Source organism: Scleropages formosus, chromosome 17, assembly GCF_900964775.1.
Source record: "Scleropages formosus chromosome 17, fSclFor1.1, whole genome shotgun sequence".
Classification (NCBI taxonomy): domain Eukaryota; kingdom Metazoa; phylum Chordata; class Actinopteri; order Osteoglossiformes; family Osteoglossidae; genus Scleropages; species Scleropages formosus.
The window spans coordinates 17,317,259-17,336,685 of NC_041822.1; the positions used below are offsets into that span (position 1 = coordinate 17,317,259).

The 19,427-nt window shown below is 45.9% G+C and overlaps 1 protein-coding gene across 7 annotated transcripts in view; it reads right to left on the bottom strand.

The window, feature by feature from the left end:
- Positions 1 to 214: 214 nt before the first annotated feature.
- The window catches only part of dmxl1 (Dmx like 1), a 38,859-nt gene continuing 19,646 nt past the window's right edge, over positions 215 to 19,427 (bottom strand). For 5 of the 7 annotated variants that reach the window (XM_029259417.1, XM_029259415.1, XM_029259418.1 and 2 more), the window contains exons 19-45: positions 17,740 to 19,398; positions 17,538 to 17,648; positions 17,207 to 17,376; positions 16,700 to 16,797; positions 16,372 to 16,537; positions 15,576 to 15,822; positions 14,245 to 15,323; positions 13,500 to 13,694; positions 13,108 to 13,184; positions 11,856 to 11,977; positions 11,065 to 11,316; positions 9,701 to 9,870; positions 9,041 to 9,177; positions 8,748 to 8,833; positions 8,181 to 8,382; positions 7,700 to 7,817; positions 6,286 to 6,342; positions 5,024 to 5,110; positions 4,814 to 4,929; positions 4,261 to 4,402; positions 3,983 to 4,043; positions 3,489 to 3,616; positions 3,244 to 3,321; positions 3,047 to 3,138; positions 2,591 to 2,643; positions 2,146 to 2,363; positions 215 to 1,902 (exon numbers count right to left, since the gene is read on the bottom strand). In XM_029259417.1, coding sequence (XP_029115250.1) covers positions 1,678 to 1,902; positions 2,146 to 2,363; positions 2,591 to 2,643; positions 3,047 to 3,138; positions 3,244 to 3,321; positions 3,489 to 3,616; positions 3,983 to 4,043; positions 4,261 to 4,402; positions 4,814 to 4,929; positions 5,024 to 5,110; positions 6,286 to 6,342; positions 7,700 to 7,817; positions 8,181 to 8,382; positions 8,748 to 8,833; positions 9,041 to 9,177; positions 9,701 to 9,870; positions 11,065 to 11,316; positions 11,856 to 11,977; positions 13,108 to 13,184; positions 13,500 to 13,694; positions 14,245 to 15,323; positions 15,576 to 15,822; positions 16,372 to 16,537; positions 16,700 to 16,797; positions 17,207 to 17,376; positions 17,538 to 17,648; positions 17,740 to 19,398 — 6,146 coding nt within the window. In that variant the 3' untranslated portion in view covers positions 215 to 1,677. The remainder of the gene's footprint in view (positions 1,903 to 2,145; positions 2,364 to 2,590; positions 2,644 to 3,046; positions 3,139 to 3,243; positions 3,322 to 3,488; positions 3,617 to 3,982; positions 4,044 to 4,260; positions 4,403 to 4,813; positions 4,930 to 5,023; positions 5,111 to 6,285; positions 6,343 to 7,699; positions 7,818 to 8,180; positions 8,383 to 8,747; positions 8,834 to 9,040; positions 9,178 to 9,700; positions 9,871 to 11,064; positions 11,317 to 11,855; positions 11,978 to 13,107; positions 13,185 to 13,499; positions 13,695 to 14,244; positions 15,324 to 15,575; positions 15,823 to 16,371; positions 16,538 to 16,699; positions 16,798 to 17,206; positions 17,377 to 17,537; positions 17,649 to 17,739; positions 19,399 to 19,427) is intronic. The other 2 variants (XM_029259419.1, XM_029259420.1) reach the window with 2 other exon arrangements.

Sequence of the window (19,427 nt, forward strand, 5' to 3'; positions counted from 1 at the left end):
CCAGGACACACACAGAGTACAATAGGGCCCACTCTTGAGTGAAAGCCACCCTAGCAATCAATTAATTAAATGGTATTCTGAAAGTTGGGTTTTCCTACTATTCACTTCAGTATGGTACAACAGATAGCACTGATGTTTAGTTGGCTTGAATCTAGTTCAGCTATTTCATCCCATCGTTTAAAGCCATGTTTTCAGGTGAACTGGTGGCAAAATGGTCTTGTGATGTACTTCTACAAGAGGCTCCTGACCACTGTGACCTTGCATGGGACAGATGAATGGACTAACCTCTATAGTAGCTTTAGCATGTATGGTTAACCACACTAATGACAATGTAATTCTGAATTACATTATTATTTTCACTTTCACAGCAAATCCATAACAATGCTGCCCTGATATCTAGTTCATTCTAGGAACTTGACAGTAATTCAGAACAAGATGTAAACTGAACTCAGAAGGCCACAATCTACATGTGCTACTCACAAAATACCAGTATTTTAATAACAGCAGCAGTTGTTACATCAAAGCAATTTGTAATCCTTTCTTTATAATACAATTTGATTTACAAGGTTTCCATATATCCATTATAAAAGACTCATCTATGCACATACTGTATTCATAGATTAAAGGCTAAAAGCACTGAAAACTAATGCTGATTGTTCTGCTTGGATGTTTTTTGTTTTGAACCTCACCAAGTCACGTCCCAGAACAGTCAGGAAGGGCATAATAATGAGTAATACAGTGCAGTACAAGGTCCTGCAGATTAATTCACTACAGATTAACCCTTTGTGGCTATTAGCCTTCTACATTTGAAAATGCTCACAAAAAAATTAAATGTTGAAACAATTTAATCTCAAGCACATCAAAAATGTGCAACTTATTCAGATGGCACAAGGTCATTGAATCCAACAAAGGATGGGGGGGGGAAATTCAGATTTCTGAACTCTGAGGACTAAAGCATGCTGCCTCTATAATTACTGAAGATAACACCTCCTATGCTTATGACAATAAATATCACTGGTATTTCACACAAATGCTATTAAAATTCTTACCTTTACATGAATACCCAATGAAGCAGGTCTGCAGTTCTAGTTGCTCTGTCATTTATTTACATTAATTTTACACCACAGTGTGTGGGGTGTCCAGAGCACGTGACAGCAGCGTGGGCACCTTTCAGAGAGCAGGGACCCTTCACAGCCCCTGCCTCTGGGACAAGAGCTGCTCTCCACCTCCCACACAGTGCTGCGGCCATGGCAGGAAGGGTACACGCATTGGCATATGCTGAACAATGGCAGAAATGGAGCAATACCTCCGGACCTCTGTTCTCTATACATATACACTGTACAAACTTCCTTCTTCTGTGATGTGTGCTTCTGTGAGCCACCCAGGCCTGTACCTGTTCTCATTCTTTTACTGAGGGGGAAAAATATATAGATTTTTATACATATTTTATATACAAGTTCCAAAAAAGTTGTTATATATTCGCTGAATCTATAATTGATCATTTTGCTAGAATGAGAATGACTGTTAAGAGCACAGTTCTGTTAGAAAGGTCCATTTCACTGGAAACCTCGGCAGTCACGTAAACAGCACAGTTGTGGTCCAGGCAGCCAATCGCATGCCACCACCCAAGGGCTACAGCTGGAGGGGGTGGGCAAGACGGCCCACGGCACAAATGCACTACATAATGAACTTAATATCGTTCTTTGGGTTGCTGTTGCCAGTGCCATAACGGTCAGGGAGGATGCGCATCTTCATGGTGCCATCGGCACCGCAGGAGAAGATGTGGTTAGCAGGACCGGACTCTATCTGCATCACGCCCGTGCCCAGGTTCCGGAAGAGGGACTGCCGAGTATGTTCGCTGGAGAAAGTGTGCAGCAGGCCCTGGGTGGTCAGGCTCCAGATCTGCAGAGCAAAGCATCACATGGAAACAGACAGTTTAACAAGGATGAGCAAATGGATTTTGAAAAGACTTGACTAGATATTCAGCTAATTTTGGTTTTCTAATCTTGATGATATGATTTTACATGGTACTCAAGTGAGAAGAAATGGGAAGGTCCGATCTGGTGTGGTGTAAAAGGGACCTCGGCATGTTATACTGATAAGGTGGAAACCAACCTGACCGACTCTCCGGGAAGACGGATTTACCTTGATGTTGCCCTCTGCAGAGCCGCTGATGAAGCAGTCCTCCGTGGGGTCCACCGCCAGTGCCTTGATGGGCGAGTCGTGAGCCTGGAAGCTCTGCCGGGGGCTGCGCAGCCGCAGGTCCATCACGCAGATCCAACCCTTCCGGCCTCCTGAGATCAGCAGCTGCTGCCTGGAGGCCAGAGACAAAACGGTGGCCCCCGACTCATGGCAGGTGAAGGCTGGGGGGGGGGAGAGCAGGAGGGGAAGATTCGTTTTATATGGATTCATAGCTGCACAAACTAGTGAACAGGAGGTCAGTACATTTTAGAACTTGTAGGGAGAAAGTGCCGCCGAGTCAAATCTGACACACAGCTACTATTCACTGATAGCAAAGGAACAAAAAATAAAGTTTCTAAAAATTATTAGAAGCATAAAACATCCTTCCAGAATTGAAGGGTTGACTCACCGTGAACCAGGCTGTTGACAGGTGTGACCAGGGTATCCCAAAGGCACACGTTTCTGTGGGAACACAGATCACCTTCATTTTGGCAGATGTATAACAATTCTCATCCATCATCTACAGTCCAACAAAGGTCTCTCTCTCTCACTCTCTCACTCCCTCTCAAACACGTCTGTGGGAAGAAATCAGAGCGGCAGGAGGAAACTCATGAACACAGGGAGAACATACATACTCCACACAGAGATTCAACCCTATATGTGAATATAGAGCCCAGGAGCTGTGAGGCCCCAGCACTACCTACTCCACCAACATGTAACTCTACATAGTAGCAAGAAGATATATAGAGACTGATGGTCCTGCTGCAGGTGGGGGGCTAGTAAGGTATTCAGCAATGTCAAAATGCTGCCATTTGAGGAATCGACCAAATGGCGCCTCTGCTTGACCGAACTCTTCTCCACACACCTGTTGTCCGAGGAGAGTCCAGCAGTAGCAATCAGGGATGAAGAACCCACAAAGACAAAATCATGAGCCGTCTTGTTGTGGCACTGCAGGGTCTGTCGGAGAGCAGACACTTGTCAGATTTCAAGCGGGAGTTCGGTGGGCCTTTGGCGATGAGGAAAAGGAGGATGAGGTGAAGACGACAGAATTTGCCTGCTCACCAGATATGGTTTAGGTGTGTTCCCTGTCATGTTGGTCTGCCACAAGCTGAGGACTCCATCTGCGTCTACAATGCCGAACTGCAAAGCACGAAACGTGGCACAGGACCGGTCACGTCAGATGGAGAGCAGTAGTCACTTACACAATTCATGCATGCATACAAAGGCACAGAGAGCTACTGAATTTTTTTTAAACAAACACTCCTGGTTGGTGTGCACCCCTGCTGACTTGTTAAACAAAAACTTACTTTGTTTCCTTGGTGATTGAACCTGATGCGTGTGACCCTGGAGTTGCCTGGACTCCGGTAGCAGATGATCTGCTGAGAATGACCCCATTCGAACATCCGCACGCTGCCATCCTGGGCACCTGTGAGATCTGGGGCGACGTGGGAAATGTGTGTGTCCTCCATTAGTCTCCTCTGCATTCTCCCCATTACATTCATTCCTCCAGCATAGCATAACCATCCAGTTGTTTGGAATTCAAGAAACTTAAGTTCAGAATTCCAAAGAATCTCTAATCAGAATGTATTGAAATTCTACTTAAGAAAATTTTTTTTTTTTTTTTAAAAAAGTACAATAAATCTATGGAATTTATTAGTTACTTGACAAAGACAACAGTATTACTACAATAAAAGTTGTGAACAAAGATATAGAGGGAGCATGATAAAACATCGCAAACAATATCCGTGGCTTGGAGGACTTGATTTTGTTGCTTGAGCAGAAAAATTATATATGTACTTACAGTATGGTAAGGTTGGATGGGAGGTCATCCGTCTCACATTGTTTATGTTTCTTTTTATCAGCTGTGAAGAATAAAAGCAGGAGTGACGCATTTAAAGTATTCGGGAACGAGATGCAGATATTGGACCCAGAACAGCAAAGTCCAGAGTAACAATGACCCAGCCAAAACACTCACTCTGAATTACAATGCCAAGTGAATAACCCTAACCTTAAAATGTGATGAGTGTGAATAAAGAATGAAGAGGACAGAGGAACGAGCGTTAACGTTGGACCCCTCACCACAGAGGCTCCGCGGCCCGTCTGCATGCTGCCCAGCCAGGGCATGTTGATGGGGGTGCCGGGGCTGCTGTGAGTGTATGGGGTGGTGCCTTGCAGGGTACCAAAGTCCTCCCGAGCGTGGATAACCAGGAAGTCCTCACTTCTAGGAAGAAGATTAAAAAGAGTGAAACTCAAGGCAGCTCATCCTACACCTGTGACTTTGGTGTAATGAGCAAAATGAAAAGACATCCGGTTCCAATGGCGTTCCTAAGTTGAACAGCCACTGTACATAATGAGAAAGCTGTGCATCAATGCATAGAACGCTATAATACTCACTAGATACACAAGAACCATTTGTTCATTCGTATATTCTTATTTACGCATTATGTATTTTATAAATTTCAGTAAAGCAGTTTTTCCTCTGATGTGCAAGTGTTTAGGGGGGAGGAAAGGGCCATTTGGACATGATCAGACATTGGATCACCCATTCCCTCACTGGTTGAGGTGAGGATTTAGTGTGTGTATGTAATAGAGCCCCTGATTCCCTCAATCATCATCCCACCCATCCACCTACCCTTTTGCCTCAGCTTCATCATCCACCCAAGTGAGTATCTGGGTAGCCAGAATGGAGGACACATCCAGCTCCTGGATGTCATGACTCGAGGCAATCACCAGGCAGTTGCGGTTAGCCTGCATGAAAAACAAACAAACAAACGAGTATATAAACAGCTCTGAGACTGACACTAATCCTCCCAACCCTTGAGTCAAGAGTTTTCAGCGGTACCTTGTTGATTGCAAAGGCCGTGATGATGTCGGACTCTTTGTGGATAATTCTAGCCTTGCCCCCAGGGTATCCCAGATCAGTCTCCACCTGTATGGCAGAAAAGGCACCAGGATCACTCACAATCTCGCTCAAGTACTGTCATGTTACACAGACTGAGGAGCATCCTCCGAAAATACTCATTCTGATGGACGCAGCCTCAATTCAACAAGCGACAATTACACAAAGAAGTTTTTTTTCCAAAAAAAAAAAAAAAAATCAGTGCTAAATGTTAGTATGTACAATGGCACACAGAGAGCGAAGCACCAGCATACAGACAGCAAATAAATACAGAATGAGCCACAAAGCATTCAGAGCTTGATTGAGCATGAAGCTGCATTTACACAGGGAAACACCGGGTCTGATGGGACGGAAAAGGCAATCTACTGCACATGGAATATAAAGAACAACAACACACAAAAACAATGGGCTTATTTGTGGCAATTCACTATGTTCATGCAAGTCAGTGTCCCTGATTTGGAAATTCAAAGTGACATATGAAACAATGTCAGTCAGAATCTATTTGTACTGGAGTACAATCTGGCCTCTGAAGACCTGGACTCCAGTTACTGCCACGTAACAGTGCTGGGGACGTGACCTTGCTTCTGCGGGAAAAACGGCCTGGTGGGTATGCATTCTTCAAGACTAACTGCTTACAATAAAAAAAACCCACAAGTGTTCAAAAACTTTCAATAACAGAAGCAGAGTTTAATTCAATTATAATAAAAGAAGCTTAAAATTTTAATCAAGACTGCATGAATGGTGTATGTATTTATAGCTATGAGTTATGCAGGAACAGTTTTAAAATTCATTTTTAAATAAATTTAGCATTTTCTGAAACTAAAATTGTTTTAAGTGCGGTTTGAAATTCACAAATCGCTTGTGCCAATTTGATCCTATGAATTTTTCGGGATCTATAAGATTTTTCTTTAAAACTGAAACCTGTCTTGTCAAGGTATTAAATTATAACCTCATGTGAACATGACCGTATGCCACAGCTAAGCAGCTTTTTCAATAAAACCATGCAGTGGTTTTGATCATTCAAAATGTACACATGTATTTTTTTTGAACTTCAGGTCTTGAAACGGGTTAGAAAAAGCAAAAATGATGTGTGTCAGATGTTCCAGCCAAAAGACAGTTACCACAGGGGACCTGAACTGCATGGTTTTACAGTAATGGCGCCGAGTCGACGTCCTCCCCCCTGCTGGGTGTGAGGAAAGCAGTACCTGATTGAAGCTAGGCTCCTCCAAATTTTTGTTACTTTCACTGTGCTCCTCACCCGACTTAACCAATCAAGTTGCCACGAGACAGACAGAGAAATGGAGTGAATCATGCAAGTCAGTAGATCATGTAAAATGCAAAGTCAGACTGTTAATACACAATTAGACAGCAGCGTAAACCCATAAGTGGAAATCAGGTACAGCCAAAGTTGATCAAGCGTCCGAGTCGAAACAGGACGAGGGAGACGTTCAATAATGCGCAAGTTCCCGCACAAAGATTTGTCCTTAGACACCTACTCAAATATGGTCAATAACACAGCTCCTGTCATAGCCAAAGGAAATTTCATTGACTAATCCGATCTGCCATAGAAATCAGGTTGGGGTTCTCTTTAAGAGGAATAGCATGGCGTTTTACCGTGCTGTGTGTACCCCTGATGTTTTGATTAGTCACTTTCATTTTTAATTATCTTAGCATTGTTAATGAAAAATGCTTAATCTCAAAAGGAGCCAGAATGTGCTACAATTACACATATTACAAATATTTTCATAAAGACTGTCAAAACATTTTCAGTACATACCTAAGTCAGATTAGGCTCTTTTTTTTTCCCTTATTTTTCCATTTTCTTGTTTGTGGTGGTACTTTTTGGGATAACTTTCATATACTGACATAAGGTCTCCATTTGGATTTAAAAACGACACTAACAATCCATTACTGAGAGCAAAATAAAGAGGTATAAGAAAAAAAAAAGCATTTAAAGGAATGCAAAATGGGTTATAGAGTTGTCTCACCATGGGGGGTAAGGTTATTAAGCATCTTTATGAGAATCAGAGAAAAAAAAAAGTGGCCTGGGGTACCGGTATGTCAAAGTAAGAGTTATAGTAACTAAGTGACAAGTAAGAGCACTTAGATTTATATTTACAAAGTAATAATAATAATAATAATAATAATAATGTCAACTTCCCCTTTAAGTAGCACCTATACAGTCCAGGTGTTGTTTAAAAGGGCACCTTAAAGTGCTTCATAAACGTTCCAGTGGAACCTTCAGAGCAACAGCTTACTGTTGAAACAATTACTAAACTGAAAAAACATACTAATCACGTGAACTGCACAGAAATTAGAACAATTAAATATGAAAAGGGACATCCATGCAACATGGCAGAATGGCAAGGATTAGTCAGGTTGCCGAAAGGGAAAAACATCACCACCTCCTTTCACCAAAACCCAATTTTGCAGGCAGTGCTTGTGCTAATGGTACATGTCACTGGCATTTGCATGCTACTAGTGTGTATGAGCCCAAAGCTACTCACTCGGACCAGTTCAACTTGCCAAACTGCCACTCATAATAGGCTGAAATAAGGTGTGTTTAAGCACTCTGCCCGTGTCTAGGTGTCCGTCCTGCTGAGGACACTCGGCATGTACCTCGTTCGGATCCCGCTTCTTGGTGAATATGTTGCGGATGAACGTCTCCTGCACCTCCTCCTGCTTGACCAAATACTGCCACAGCCTCCGGACTGCCAGTGCCGAATGGTGACTTGACCTGCACACGTGGGGCACACATGCTCTGGTCAATCAGCCATAATCATGTAATTGTACGGATACTACCCTGTCCGCATCGTACTCGTCAGCAGAACAGATTTTGTGACGTGGCTAAGCTTGGCTACTGTAAGACTGAACCAGCAAGCATCAGAGATGCAGGATGTTCATTATACTTGAAAGGACTTGTGTACATTTGTGTGTGTGTGTACCACAGGTATTTTAATCAAATATATTAGTGATTGCAGAGGGTGAGAATTTTAAGCAATTTTCAAGATAAATGTGCATGTATGTACATTATGTATAATTTATGAGTTAGCTAAATGAATAAATGTAAATGTGTTTTCTGAGCTCATATGAGGACTACCTGAATGGGGTGTTAGTTGGCTCAAAAAGGGCTTTGTGGCGGAGGAGGGCAGGACCCGCTGCTGGAGTTTCATCCAGAGGGTGTGTCGAGATGTACTTAAGTGGTGGGCCACCAAAGATCTCTAGCCTCTTCTGCAGCAACTGTTCCCAACGTTGGAGAGTCTTGAGCACGTTGTGGCACAGTGGGGAGCATACTGGCAGGTCTGCAGGCCAACAACAACAACAACATTAGAACCATTGATCTCGAATCCAATGGCCATGAGTAATAATCCAATGGAACCAGCAACAGCAGACAACTTTTTTGCTGCCAACTTGTTTCCTCTCGGCTACACATTGTATGTATCTGAATCACTGTCACTACATGGATCCAGCAGATCTCGTGTCCAGATGTGAGGTCACACAGGCCAGCAGTTAAGCCATCATCATATAATATGGTCCAACAACTCTTTTAGAGATTGACACGTTATAACAGAAATGATCTCTCACTTGTTCTCTCTTAACCACGTCCCAGTTAAAACCTATTTCAGGTCTAAATGCAATCTCAACAACCACACGTGAGTTGAATTACCTAAAAGGTCGTGACCTGCCATGGGGTAGAAGGACTTCAGGTTGACCAACACCAACTGCACCATGGCCAATCGCATTAGACACCAGCTGGAGAAAAAGGACAACTCACAAATGACTCAATGCAGTGCATCATTACATTTAAATAAATAAGCACCAGTAATAAAGCTTTATGTAAAACTCATATTTTCCGAGGACTGCAGGAGAGGTCATCTCTATGCATTTCAAGCTTGAAGCTTTTGGTTCACTGGTGAACCAGATCAGCGCAAGGGAATGCTGCCAGTAAAAACTCTGTACCTGTATGAGTTGGGGTTGGAATGTTCTTGAAGCAGAGCATTGGAATCAAAAATATCTTCTTCCTCTTCCTCACCTTCACTGCCCTGACTCTCCTCAGAATCATACTCTACCCTGCTCTCGGAGGGCGGAAGGAACGGCTTTAGGTAAAAAAGAATGGGGCAGGGAAACAAAAAAGAAACATGAATATGCCAAGAAAGAGAGAGATATGAGGTCTGAAGACCCTACAAATGAAGCCGAGGACACGAGAGATGACAGAACTCCCACAAAGGAGAGATCCAACACTAACAGAAACACTAAAACGAGTGCAGAAAAAAAAAGATCATCAACTGAATGACTTGACACCTAGCTATTGTTATGACAACACAGATTATGATATTGTTTATTGCCTAATGTCAATGTCTTAATTTACTATATTTTGGCCCTGGCAGTCCTGTTAGTCACTTGGATGGGAGTCAAAAAAAGTGAAAAATACAAGGGTAGCGGCAGCCCCAGGGCTCATAACAAGCACCTTCAAACAGGAACACTTCAAACTGAGGGAGTAACCACTGTGATGCATTTCCCACTACAATAACAACACAGAGTCTGGCAGATAAAGGACATGTCCTCTGGAATTTGAGGAAGGCTCTGAGATTTGCACGACGAGATTATCTGAGACGGTACCTTTGCAATGAAGTAATCCCAGATGCTGAGCTCAGGGGGCACAAATTCCTCCTTGAAGATGGAGGTCTCCTGCTCCACAACAGGGCTTGGGGGACCCTGGGGACTCTCTGCGGAGGTGCTCCTCGATGAACGCAAGTGGAAGCGCTTGGACTTCCTGTCCAAGTCGTCGCCTGCTGAGGACAAAGATTAATTATGCAAAACACCATGCCATGAATGTGCATCTTCTTATATTAAAGGAGTTACTGTTCATTTCCAGTAATGCTTATGTCAGTGTCTTATCAGCAAGGCCATAAAACACAATATTCTGTACACAGGAAAATATTCAAACTTAAGACAGTTGAGCTATAGAGATTGAAACCTGGTGCCTGAAACAGATAGCCATAGCTGTATCCTCTGATTCATGGTATTATCCAGTTATTATTACTATTGTTACTTCTCACTGTTATCCACTGAGGAACCTCTTGTCCAATATAGGGTTGGAAGCATAGATTGAGGCAGGGCAGACACCATATGGGTCACCAATCCGTCAGAGAAGGGGGGGGGGGGGGAGGGAGGGGAAAAAAAAAAAAAAAAACATTCTTGCACAGTACAAGCAATCTAGAATTGCCAGTTCACCCAAAACACATGTCTGAACTGTGGCTGGGAACCAGAGCATGCAGAGGAAACCCACACAAACGTAGCGACAACATGCAAACTCCATACAGGCCCAGCTAGATTTGAACCAGTGCCCAAGTCCAGAGCACAGGAGCTGTAAAGCACCAGCGCTACTGTGCCAGCTTCCTGCTATGACGACAATTATTATACCATTACATTAAAAACCGTATCCAAAAAAAAAAAAAAAAAAAAAATCACCAGTCTTTAATGTTTAATGCAGGCAAAATGATATAACCAAGTACCAAATCTCAAATACAATGTACTCTGTAAATGCCTTGGCAGTAATGACTTTAGGTGACCATGCCAACAAATGCACTGTTGAATTGCACCAGATTCTCCTGAGGTTAAACACAAATTCACATTCAGAGCAGCTGCAACTGTGAGAGAGACACACACACACACCCCCAAGGGCTGCATCCAGACATTTAGCAAGTTAAATTACACAACAACCAGTCCCAGTTTCGGACTGTGAGACACACTGCTAGGGGCCTAGCACAGACATATAGTAAGTTAAATGTAATTACATAATTCTATTTTGGACTGCTAGACAAAACGCACCCTGGGGCTCAGCACATCTCATCTCATATTAAGTTAAATATCGCTACAGTTTTGGACGTAGAGCTGTACCCACCCACCTGAGGGGGCTTTGGGCAGACACAGCACATGAAGCAAAAATGGAGTAACAGCTTAGAAGCGGGAGACACACCCACCAGATGGCAGCCTGAAGGGGCTGCGCTTGTCTGCAATGGGCACACGGGCTCCGCCCCCGAATACAGCGGCCCACAACTTGCTGTTGAGTGGGTGGGCCACGATGCGGAAGAGCTCGTTGCTGGAGTGCGTGGCAAGGCCGTGCACAAACAGGCTGAGGTACACGGCTGTGAGCACCTCGCACAGCAGGACTGTGAGGCCCGGCTGCGTCTCCTCCCCCGCCGAGCTCAGCAGTCGCACCAGTGTCAATATACCTGGAGGGTCCAAAGCCACCACATTATTCATCAAGGAACCCATCAGTCCAAGACCCTTTTTATTTAGGAGTTATGTGGCTCCTTAGGGATTTGAGAATTCATGCGGTTATCAGAAAATGAATAGAGTGCATCTAAGTTCCCAAAACAAAGACAAGCAGATTTATTTTCTTTAAAAAAAAAAAAAAAAAAAGCTGGTGAATGCACACAGTATCTGCTCTTAATCGAGCAGACAGTGAAAGTGGTATGATTTAATGCCCCTCAGTATTTACACATCTGCAATATAATCCTACCCAGTACAGGCTGGAGATTAAGGGCTTACAAAAACATACATGCTTTCTTCCATCTCAATGACAGGTCAGCGACCCAAATATGGCCCTTGGAGTTACAGCTACCCAGTTGGCAAACTAGAATGGCAGTATGGGGGCACAGCGGGAGGATTATCATAACTGCTTTACATTTTGTCAATGAGTATGTATGTGTACATACAAGTCCAGTCTGTGTATATGCACACATGTGCAAAGTAATGAGTGTACACATACCTGGCCACTGTGCTGGGGACGTGTTCGGAAGGACGGCCTCGTCCATGCTCACGGTTCGTGCCGGGTGCTGCTGGGAGAGCAGGAAGCTCTGGTACACGGTCCCGGTGAAATGGTTGGCTTGTCTGACCATCACAACAAAGCTCCCATTAGAGGGGATGAACACCAATGAGATGAGTGTATTTTTGTATGCGCTCCATTTCAGAAGATTTGATACAGAGCACTTCGCAGCACAAACGTATACAAAGCACCGCACTGCATGACAGAAAAACAGAACTGTCAGCCTAATAACATATACAAAATGTGGCATGTAAACTCAGATGCCCAGAGGGCATGAAGAAGAGTTATTACAATGGCTGAGAGAATGCAGAAACTCAATAAAAGAAAACCCAACGCAGAATGGAGCCACAAGACATGCAAAGACACGCAGTGATTCATTCTGCAGCTAGCCTCCGTGGAATTGCTTAGGAAGGCGGGCTCATGAGGCCACATCATCACAACAATAACCTGTGACACACACTGCAGCATCGCCGCCGGCAGCTGCGTGGTACGGCACGTGTTGACATGCGGAGTGCAGTGGAACATAGCTCACGAGGGGCATGTGCTGCGGGTACAGCATCAGTACTCTCAGCTTGCAGAGTTGTGCAATGGCTTTGGCCAGTTTCATTATTTTTTATTCATTCTTTCTTTTCTCCAAAGTGACTTACAATGATAAGCTACTTACAGATATCACAAGAGGTTTTTTTTTTTTTTTTTGGTGATATGGTGTCCTTTTGATGACAATAAGGTACAAGTAAAATGATCTAAATTCAATTGCAATCTATTTTGATTTATTAGCACAAACTACCTTCACTTTAGACATAACAGAAGAGTTGTTTTTTTTTAAAAAATAGACTGCAACTGCTAACAGGTGTTAAATCAATATCTGCAGTCAAATAAAACCTAATTTATGCTGTTGGAACATATATTCCACCTTTTTTTTTTTTTAAAACACAATTACAATAATGACTACCATGCATGCATGACCTGTAATACCTGCAATAAAACGGCTCAGTAAAACAATACATGAATGGAAAAAATGAATGGAATCTCAGCTGGTCTGATGAACACCTTCCTAGACAAAGGAGTGAAATACCACAGAGGTGTGCAGTTCTACGTGTGTACCATACTGAGGTAGAGCCTTCAGCTCAGGAACACTGACTGCATTGTGCTGTAGGGCCCTGGGACATGGGGGAAGGTCAGCGCACAGACCTACCTGAAGCTGCGCCCATCACACAAACACTGGTAAATGCAAGCGGACAAAGATGCTGCTAGGGTGTGCATCACGTAGATCTGGAAGAGAGAGACGTTGGCTGTCAATGAAAATCTCCTTCTGTCCACAACATCACAGCCTTTCCTGCCGTTGCATGTTCACGACAGTGACTCAAATCTGTTCATGTTACTTCAAGTACAGGTCTGACTATCAGTGTGGGAGAAATCCAGAGCACCAGGATGGCCGTTTCTGCTGATCGCAACCAGCTGAAATAACTTCCGTTACGCACTTTGGAGGTGATTTGGGACTTTAAAGACTTGCAGGCCCTGTGACCTTGGAGATATGCGTTTCCCATCCTCCCACATGAAGAGGCAGAAGCTCAAACTGTGGCTGACCTTGTTGTTGATGATGCTGGGGTGGGGGGGTGAGTCCAGGGCATTGATTGTGTGCAGGATGTCATGGGTGAGGTTGCTCAGGTGCACGATGGGATTGGCCACCACTGTCTTGGCGCTGGCTGTGCAGGCTAGCAGGAGAGGGATGGAGGACTTAGGCTGGAGCAGGCTGAAAGCAGCTGACTTTGGTGGATCTTCCTGTGGAGCGCAGAACACAGCAGGTCCGCTAGTCAGTTACTCTGAAACTGGGCATGCATACATACACACGCAAGTGGTCAAGAACTAGGTTAAAAAACTAAAAAAAAAATTACAGAAAAAGGTACTTTGCAAGGTATCTCTGTGGATTAAAACTCAGGAAAAGCAACTCTGCACATATGAGCAATTTCCAAAGTATTTGGCTTTAAACGGTATTCCATGTTTATAAACATATCTCGTGAATTTTTGACATTTTGAGGTTACTATTCCAATTCCCTCTGTTCAAGCACTTTTGGCCATAGGGCTCTGATCAAACAAGATCCCCTTGGTATTTTTTGGTTGAAAAAACTCTGAGTACATTTCTACTCTACTCAAAGACCTACATATATAAAACAAACAACCATCCCAAAACACTTCAATTCCCTTTCATAAATAAACCACAATAATCCTGCATGAGGTGCATATGGGCATGAATGAGCAATGTGTCCTTCAGTGGGCGTGTGTGATAGGAGCGAGTGCGATCAGGGGCATCTCAGTCCGTCACAAGGCTGACCTGTTGTGACTCCTGCAGGAGCAGGATGAGCTCCATCTGGACGGAGGCCAGGCCGCCACCGTGCGAGCCGTGCAAGCTGCAGTAGCTAAGGAACATGCGCAGCAGTGGCTGGTTCTGACGAAGCCAGTGTCGCCGCCGCCTCTGTAGCTCTGCAAATCCGCCTGCTGTTCCTGTCCCACTCTCCATTTCCTCCACTGGCCCGTCGCAACTTGAGTCGCCTACTATTCCCTCTGTCACCCCCTGCAGATCGGCGTTATAGCCGCAGCTGCTCTGGAGTGCTGCCACCTCGCGTTCCAGCCAGTGACACAGCTGGTAGCGCAGCTTGCCGCCGTCCAGCTCATAGCCCGTTGACAGCGTCCGTAATTCAGTTGTAAGAATTTTTAGGCAAGCCATGAACTTCAGCTGAGCCGTCAGGATGTCTTCTGAGGGAGCGACGATATCAGCGTCCGTGAAACCACTGCCTGTTTCCGCTGGCGAAGAGGAATCTGTCATGTCTTTGGAAGCGATAGCGGTCTCCATGTGGATGTTCTTCATGGCCAGCCCAGACTCCTCGTCCTCCGACTCGCTGTCCCACTTGAGCTCCAAGGGCCCATCCTGCATAGTCAACGAGGGCTGGCTCCAGTCAAAACTGAGTGCCGAGTCAGACTGGCTGTTGGACAGGCCGTCTGAGACTGACTCGTACCCGTTGACCACTGGGTGGGACCAGTCCAAGTCCGAGGCCCGATCCTGCCTGGCATCTGCAGATAGCAGGGAGTCTCTGGTACCGGGTGAAACAACTGGGTCCTCCTGGCTCAGTGGCAGCTTGGACTTTCTTACCACCTTGGGCATCTTGGAGAGGACCTCAAGGGCCAGCATAGGGCAGCCAGCCTGAAAATGGGCATAGGCGGCTGTGAAAAATAGTCTACGTTCCACCAGGCTGATTGAGTCAGCAAGCCTGCCCTCCGCACTCAGGCCAACCCTGGAGGATGACTTTGACTCAGAGGACTGGAAGTGCCGCCGCAGCAGCAAAGGATGTGTACGTAGGTAGGTGTAGAAGTTGAAGACCTCAGGGTGACCTGGAGACAGAATGGCTATGCTACCTAAAGAAATGGGAAGAGGAAGAATTGGTGTGTTACTTGGATCAACAGTGAAGAATGTCTTAAAAGAATAAAAGATTCACAATGGACCATAACTATCAACAAAGCCACAAGTTACATCATCAGAAATGACCTGTAACTCAAAGAAAATGATCATCAGGCCCTTAGCGCTAATGCCTACTTTTTGCTTGCACCACAGATATCAGAGTGACTTTGAACACTGCTGTCAGATGAGAGAATTTTCATGCCACTCACCTGGGATCATGTCAGATTGTGGGCTTGGCTGCACCAGCAGGGTGTCCAGGGCCAAGCCATAGTCTTCCAGAATCCAATGGGCCATACTGCGCAAGAAAGGGTCCTGGTGGATCTCAGTAGGGGCCTCACGACCCAGAACGTGCCTCTGCAGAATGAGCTTGTAGGTGGAGGAGGCCTCAAACTCTGACTCGTAGAGTCGGGAGATCACCAGTGCCAATTGGAGGTCATGCATCTTCTCCAGACAGACCTGTTGAATTGTGACCCAATTTTGGAATTTACAATCATTTATTAATTTTTACTGGAACAATTTAAGGTAAATACCATGATCAAGGATACTATAGTGGGAAGTGGCATTATAACCTAGGTCCTTCAACTGAGAAGTTCTAATGACTATGGTACTCTTATGTGCTTCATTAGGCAGCAAGTACAACAGGCAGGGTGCCTGTAACACTGAGGGTTATGCAATCAAGGAAAATGTTTGTGGTTTTTGTTTCCCTCAAAACACATCACATCTTAGCTGGATGAGTTATTGCAGTGGACTACCACTTGTGACCAAGCACTGAGAGCCTATTATGTAGTTTACACTGAAGGGTAACAAGGAAAATCAGCACTCATGGAAAAGCATGACCAACCATTCCTCTGGAAACAGTCAAAAATATTTTTTGAAGAAACTTCCTTTTTTGATTTTGGTCAAGTACAAGCAGTGTGCTGATAGGAGTGGTATCTCTGGTCAAGCCAAGCTGGACAGCTCTGCAGCCTGCGGCTGCTGGAGTCGTGACTCCGTGGTGGCACTCACCTCCACGGCATCCTTCAGGGAGCCAGCCAGCAAGAAGAAGGCAGCTGAGTGCTGGAACCGCTGTTTCCCCAAAAGGGCGAAGGCATTCTTCAAGGCTGCCCTCCTCCACCTGTCCTCGTTGAAGTCATTGCTGAAGAATGCTGTCATCTTGGCGTTCTTCTGGGACCTGCATGCAGTGAGATGGACTCTTATTAAACTTCTCATCAAAAGATGAGCTGGGAAACACACTGGGAAATGTCTTTTTGCCATGTGTGCTATTTGAGTTTACATGCAACAGATAACAAAAAAAAAAAAAAAAATTTTGCAATTAACATTCTCCAGCACACACCGATATAATCCCCAGACCACTGCTTTCTTCTTCAGCGCCAGATAGAAGATGGCTGCATCCAGGGGATCGTTGTTCCTTTGAAAAGTTGCCTTTGCTACCTGTATTAAAGGAGGACATAGTCTCAAGGCTATGCTGCTTACTCTGAAATCACATCTGAAGTACGGGGCACCTTTTATACTTTCTACAAATATTAAAATTAAACTGCAAGAAACGGATTTAAAAAAAAAAAAAAAAAAAAAAAAACACTTATAAAGTTGCACCCTGTGGTGCAAAACACACATGAAAAACAAGATCAAGTAGATGTTGGTCACTTCAGTTCTCATCTGAAATAAGCAAATAGGAGCAGTTCAAATGAAAAAATTTGCACAAAGCGAGGTGAAATTACTGTGGGAATGACCCAAAATATGCTCACTATGACCACAAATGACACTAAGGTTGTTTCTATAGGTATCAATGCAAGCGTTTGAGCCAGTGGTGTTAGAGGAGCTGGGCAGTGTGTAGACGGACCTTCTCGATGCACCTGCGCAGCTTGCTGGTGCTGCGTAGCCACCAGCCGACACCCATGGCCCGCAGCTCCGGCCAGGTGGGCTCACCCTTCTGCAGGGCTGGCAGCATATTGAGGAGCTCCTCCTCAGCTTCGGAGTGAAAGGCCCAGGCAAAGTGACACGTGGATAGGCCTGCAGGGTCACAGGAAGGTCATAGAGAGGCCAAATTTGGATTTTAAAAGCAAGTCAATTCATAAGTCAAAGAGAAATCATGGTGAGTGTTCTGAAATGGGAAGTGAACCACATCCTGCTTAAAGTGGGAGCCTGCCGTGAGCAGCTGCCTTGTGGCCCACCTTGACGAAGGAGTCGTGCGCGGTGGGCTGGCGGTAAGGATGTGAGCAGAAAGGTGTGTAAGCGCACGGCCAGGAGGAACTTCAGTCCACATTCATCCAGGGTCTCTCCACCTACCAAATGGACAAACAGACTCTGATGCTTAGCAAGAAATGAGCACAAACATCCACCGGAAGGACCAACGTGTGATGGCAAAGTTTTCACCTTTGTGTTTCTCTCGGCTCTCCTCAATGTCAGTGCTGGTGGTGGCGATGGTGTCGGCCAGGGCCATGAGGGACATCTGCTCCATGCGGGTTAAGCCCGGCAAGCTGGAGTGCAGGAGATGGCTGGACAGAACTTGGGTGTGTTCTGGCCCAAAGAATGTGGGACCGTACTGAGAGAGGTCGATTACTTTGGGTCCGCTGTCTTCCTGGTCACTGTCCAGGGGATCCAGTTCGCTCACCACACTGTTGTCTTGGAAGAGCTCATTGTAAGTGTCAGTCTGCTCTGACGAGCCGCGAGCTGTGCTTCCCATAGAGGTGACGGGTGCCTTGTCCTTAGGTTTAGAAGAGCTGTCCTCATCAGCTGCCAGTAAGGCATAGAGGGGCAGGGGTGGGATAGAGTCAATCTCAGTGTAGTCGGGGTTTTCAGTGTTGTTGAAGAGCTTGGGGTCACGCGCAGTGCTGCCGCTTGCACTGATGGAGAGCGAGCGAAGCCGACGCTCCTGGCTAGTTGAGTTGTCCTGAAGCGGCACGATCTCACCCGCGATGCACTTGACCAGGTGAGAGAGAATGGCTTTGGCCCGGCGTACCTTGCCCAGGTCCATCAGCTCCATTAGCTGCACAGGATGGTACTGTGGGAGGGTTGGGAACAGGTGGTGTGCTGCCTCAAACAACCCGCAATCCTCCATCTCCGGTGGGAGGTCGTATGCCGTTCTCTTTCCACTCAGCTTCTGGGCGAGGCTAGTCATGGACCGGGTCAGGTTCCGTCTGGGTGGTGGGGCAGTTTGCGCCTCCTCTGGACCCTGGCGCACTGCAGCTATGAGGGAGATCACACTACCTGTGTCCACATCACCTGCCACCGATGGGGGCTTGGCGAGTGCTGGGGGCTGCCACTGGGAATAGACGTGCATCTCACAGTCCATGCCCACCACCAGGATGCCGTTCCTCACCCAGGACAGTGAAACAGGGATGGGCAGGGCCCCCTCTACCGAGGACACCAAGTCCACGCAACGTAAAAGCACCAGTCGGGAGGAGTTCTGCTGTGAGGAGCCCTCCCTCCATCCTTCTCTCAGCCCCAGCTCCGGAGGCTTTCCAGACAGCAGTCCATACATCTGCAGCTTGGACCCATTGCCCACTGTTAAGATGTGTGATCCATCCTCCCTGGAGACCCAGTCCAGGTGGACCAGACTCCTGGTGTTGGACTCAGGGCTTACCTCTGTCTGCATGATCATCTCTTGGTTACTGTGCAGCACCGGGACCCCGTGCCTATTTGTCACCTTGTCAGGATGCACTGGAGTTGTGTCCTCCAAGCTCAGTGTTTGCTCCAGCAGCCACTGCGACCCGCCAGTAGACTCACACTGAAAGATGCTCACCAATGTTGAAGAGTCCCTGAGGCCCAGCGATGTGGAAGGATCCCTTCGGTAAGCCACCGCCACACGGCCGGTATGGCAGCAGCTCACGTGAAGAGGCCGCCCCGGCACATTAAGGGCACTGCCGCTGTCCAAGCCTGCTTGCACCAGGAGAGGCCACTCCTCCCATACATACGCTGGGTCGCCAAGCTCCACTCGGCATCGCCAAAACCTCACCTTGTGGTCTGAGCAGGAAGTTGCAAGTAGGTAAGGAGCACGGCTCGAAGGCTGTAAGGAGGAAGAGCTCAGATGCCCTGTAATCAACGGAATGAGAAGTCCCAAT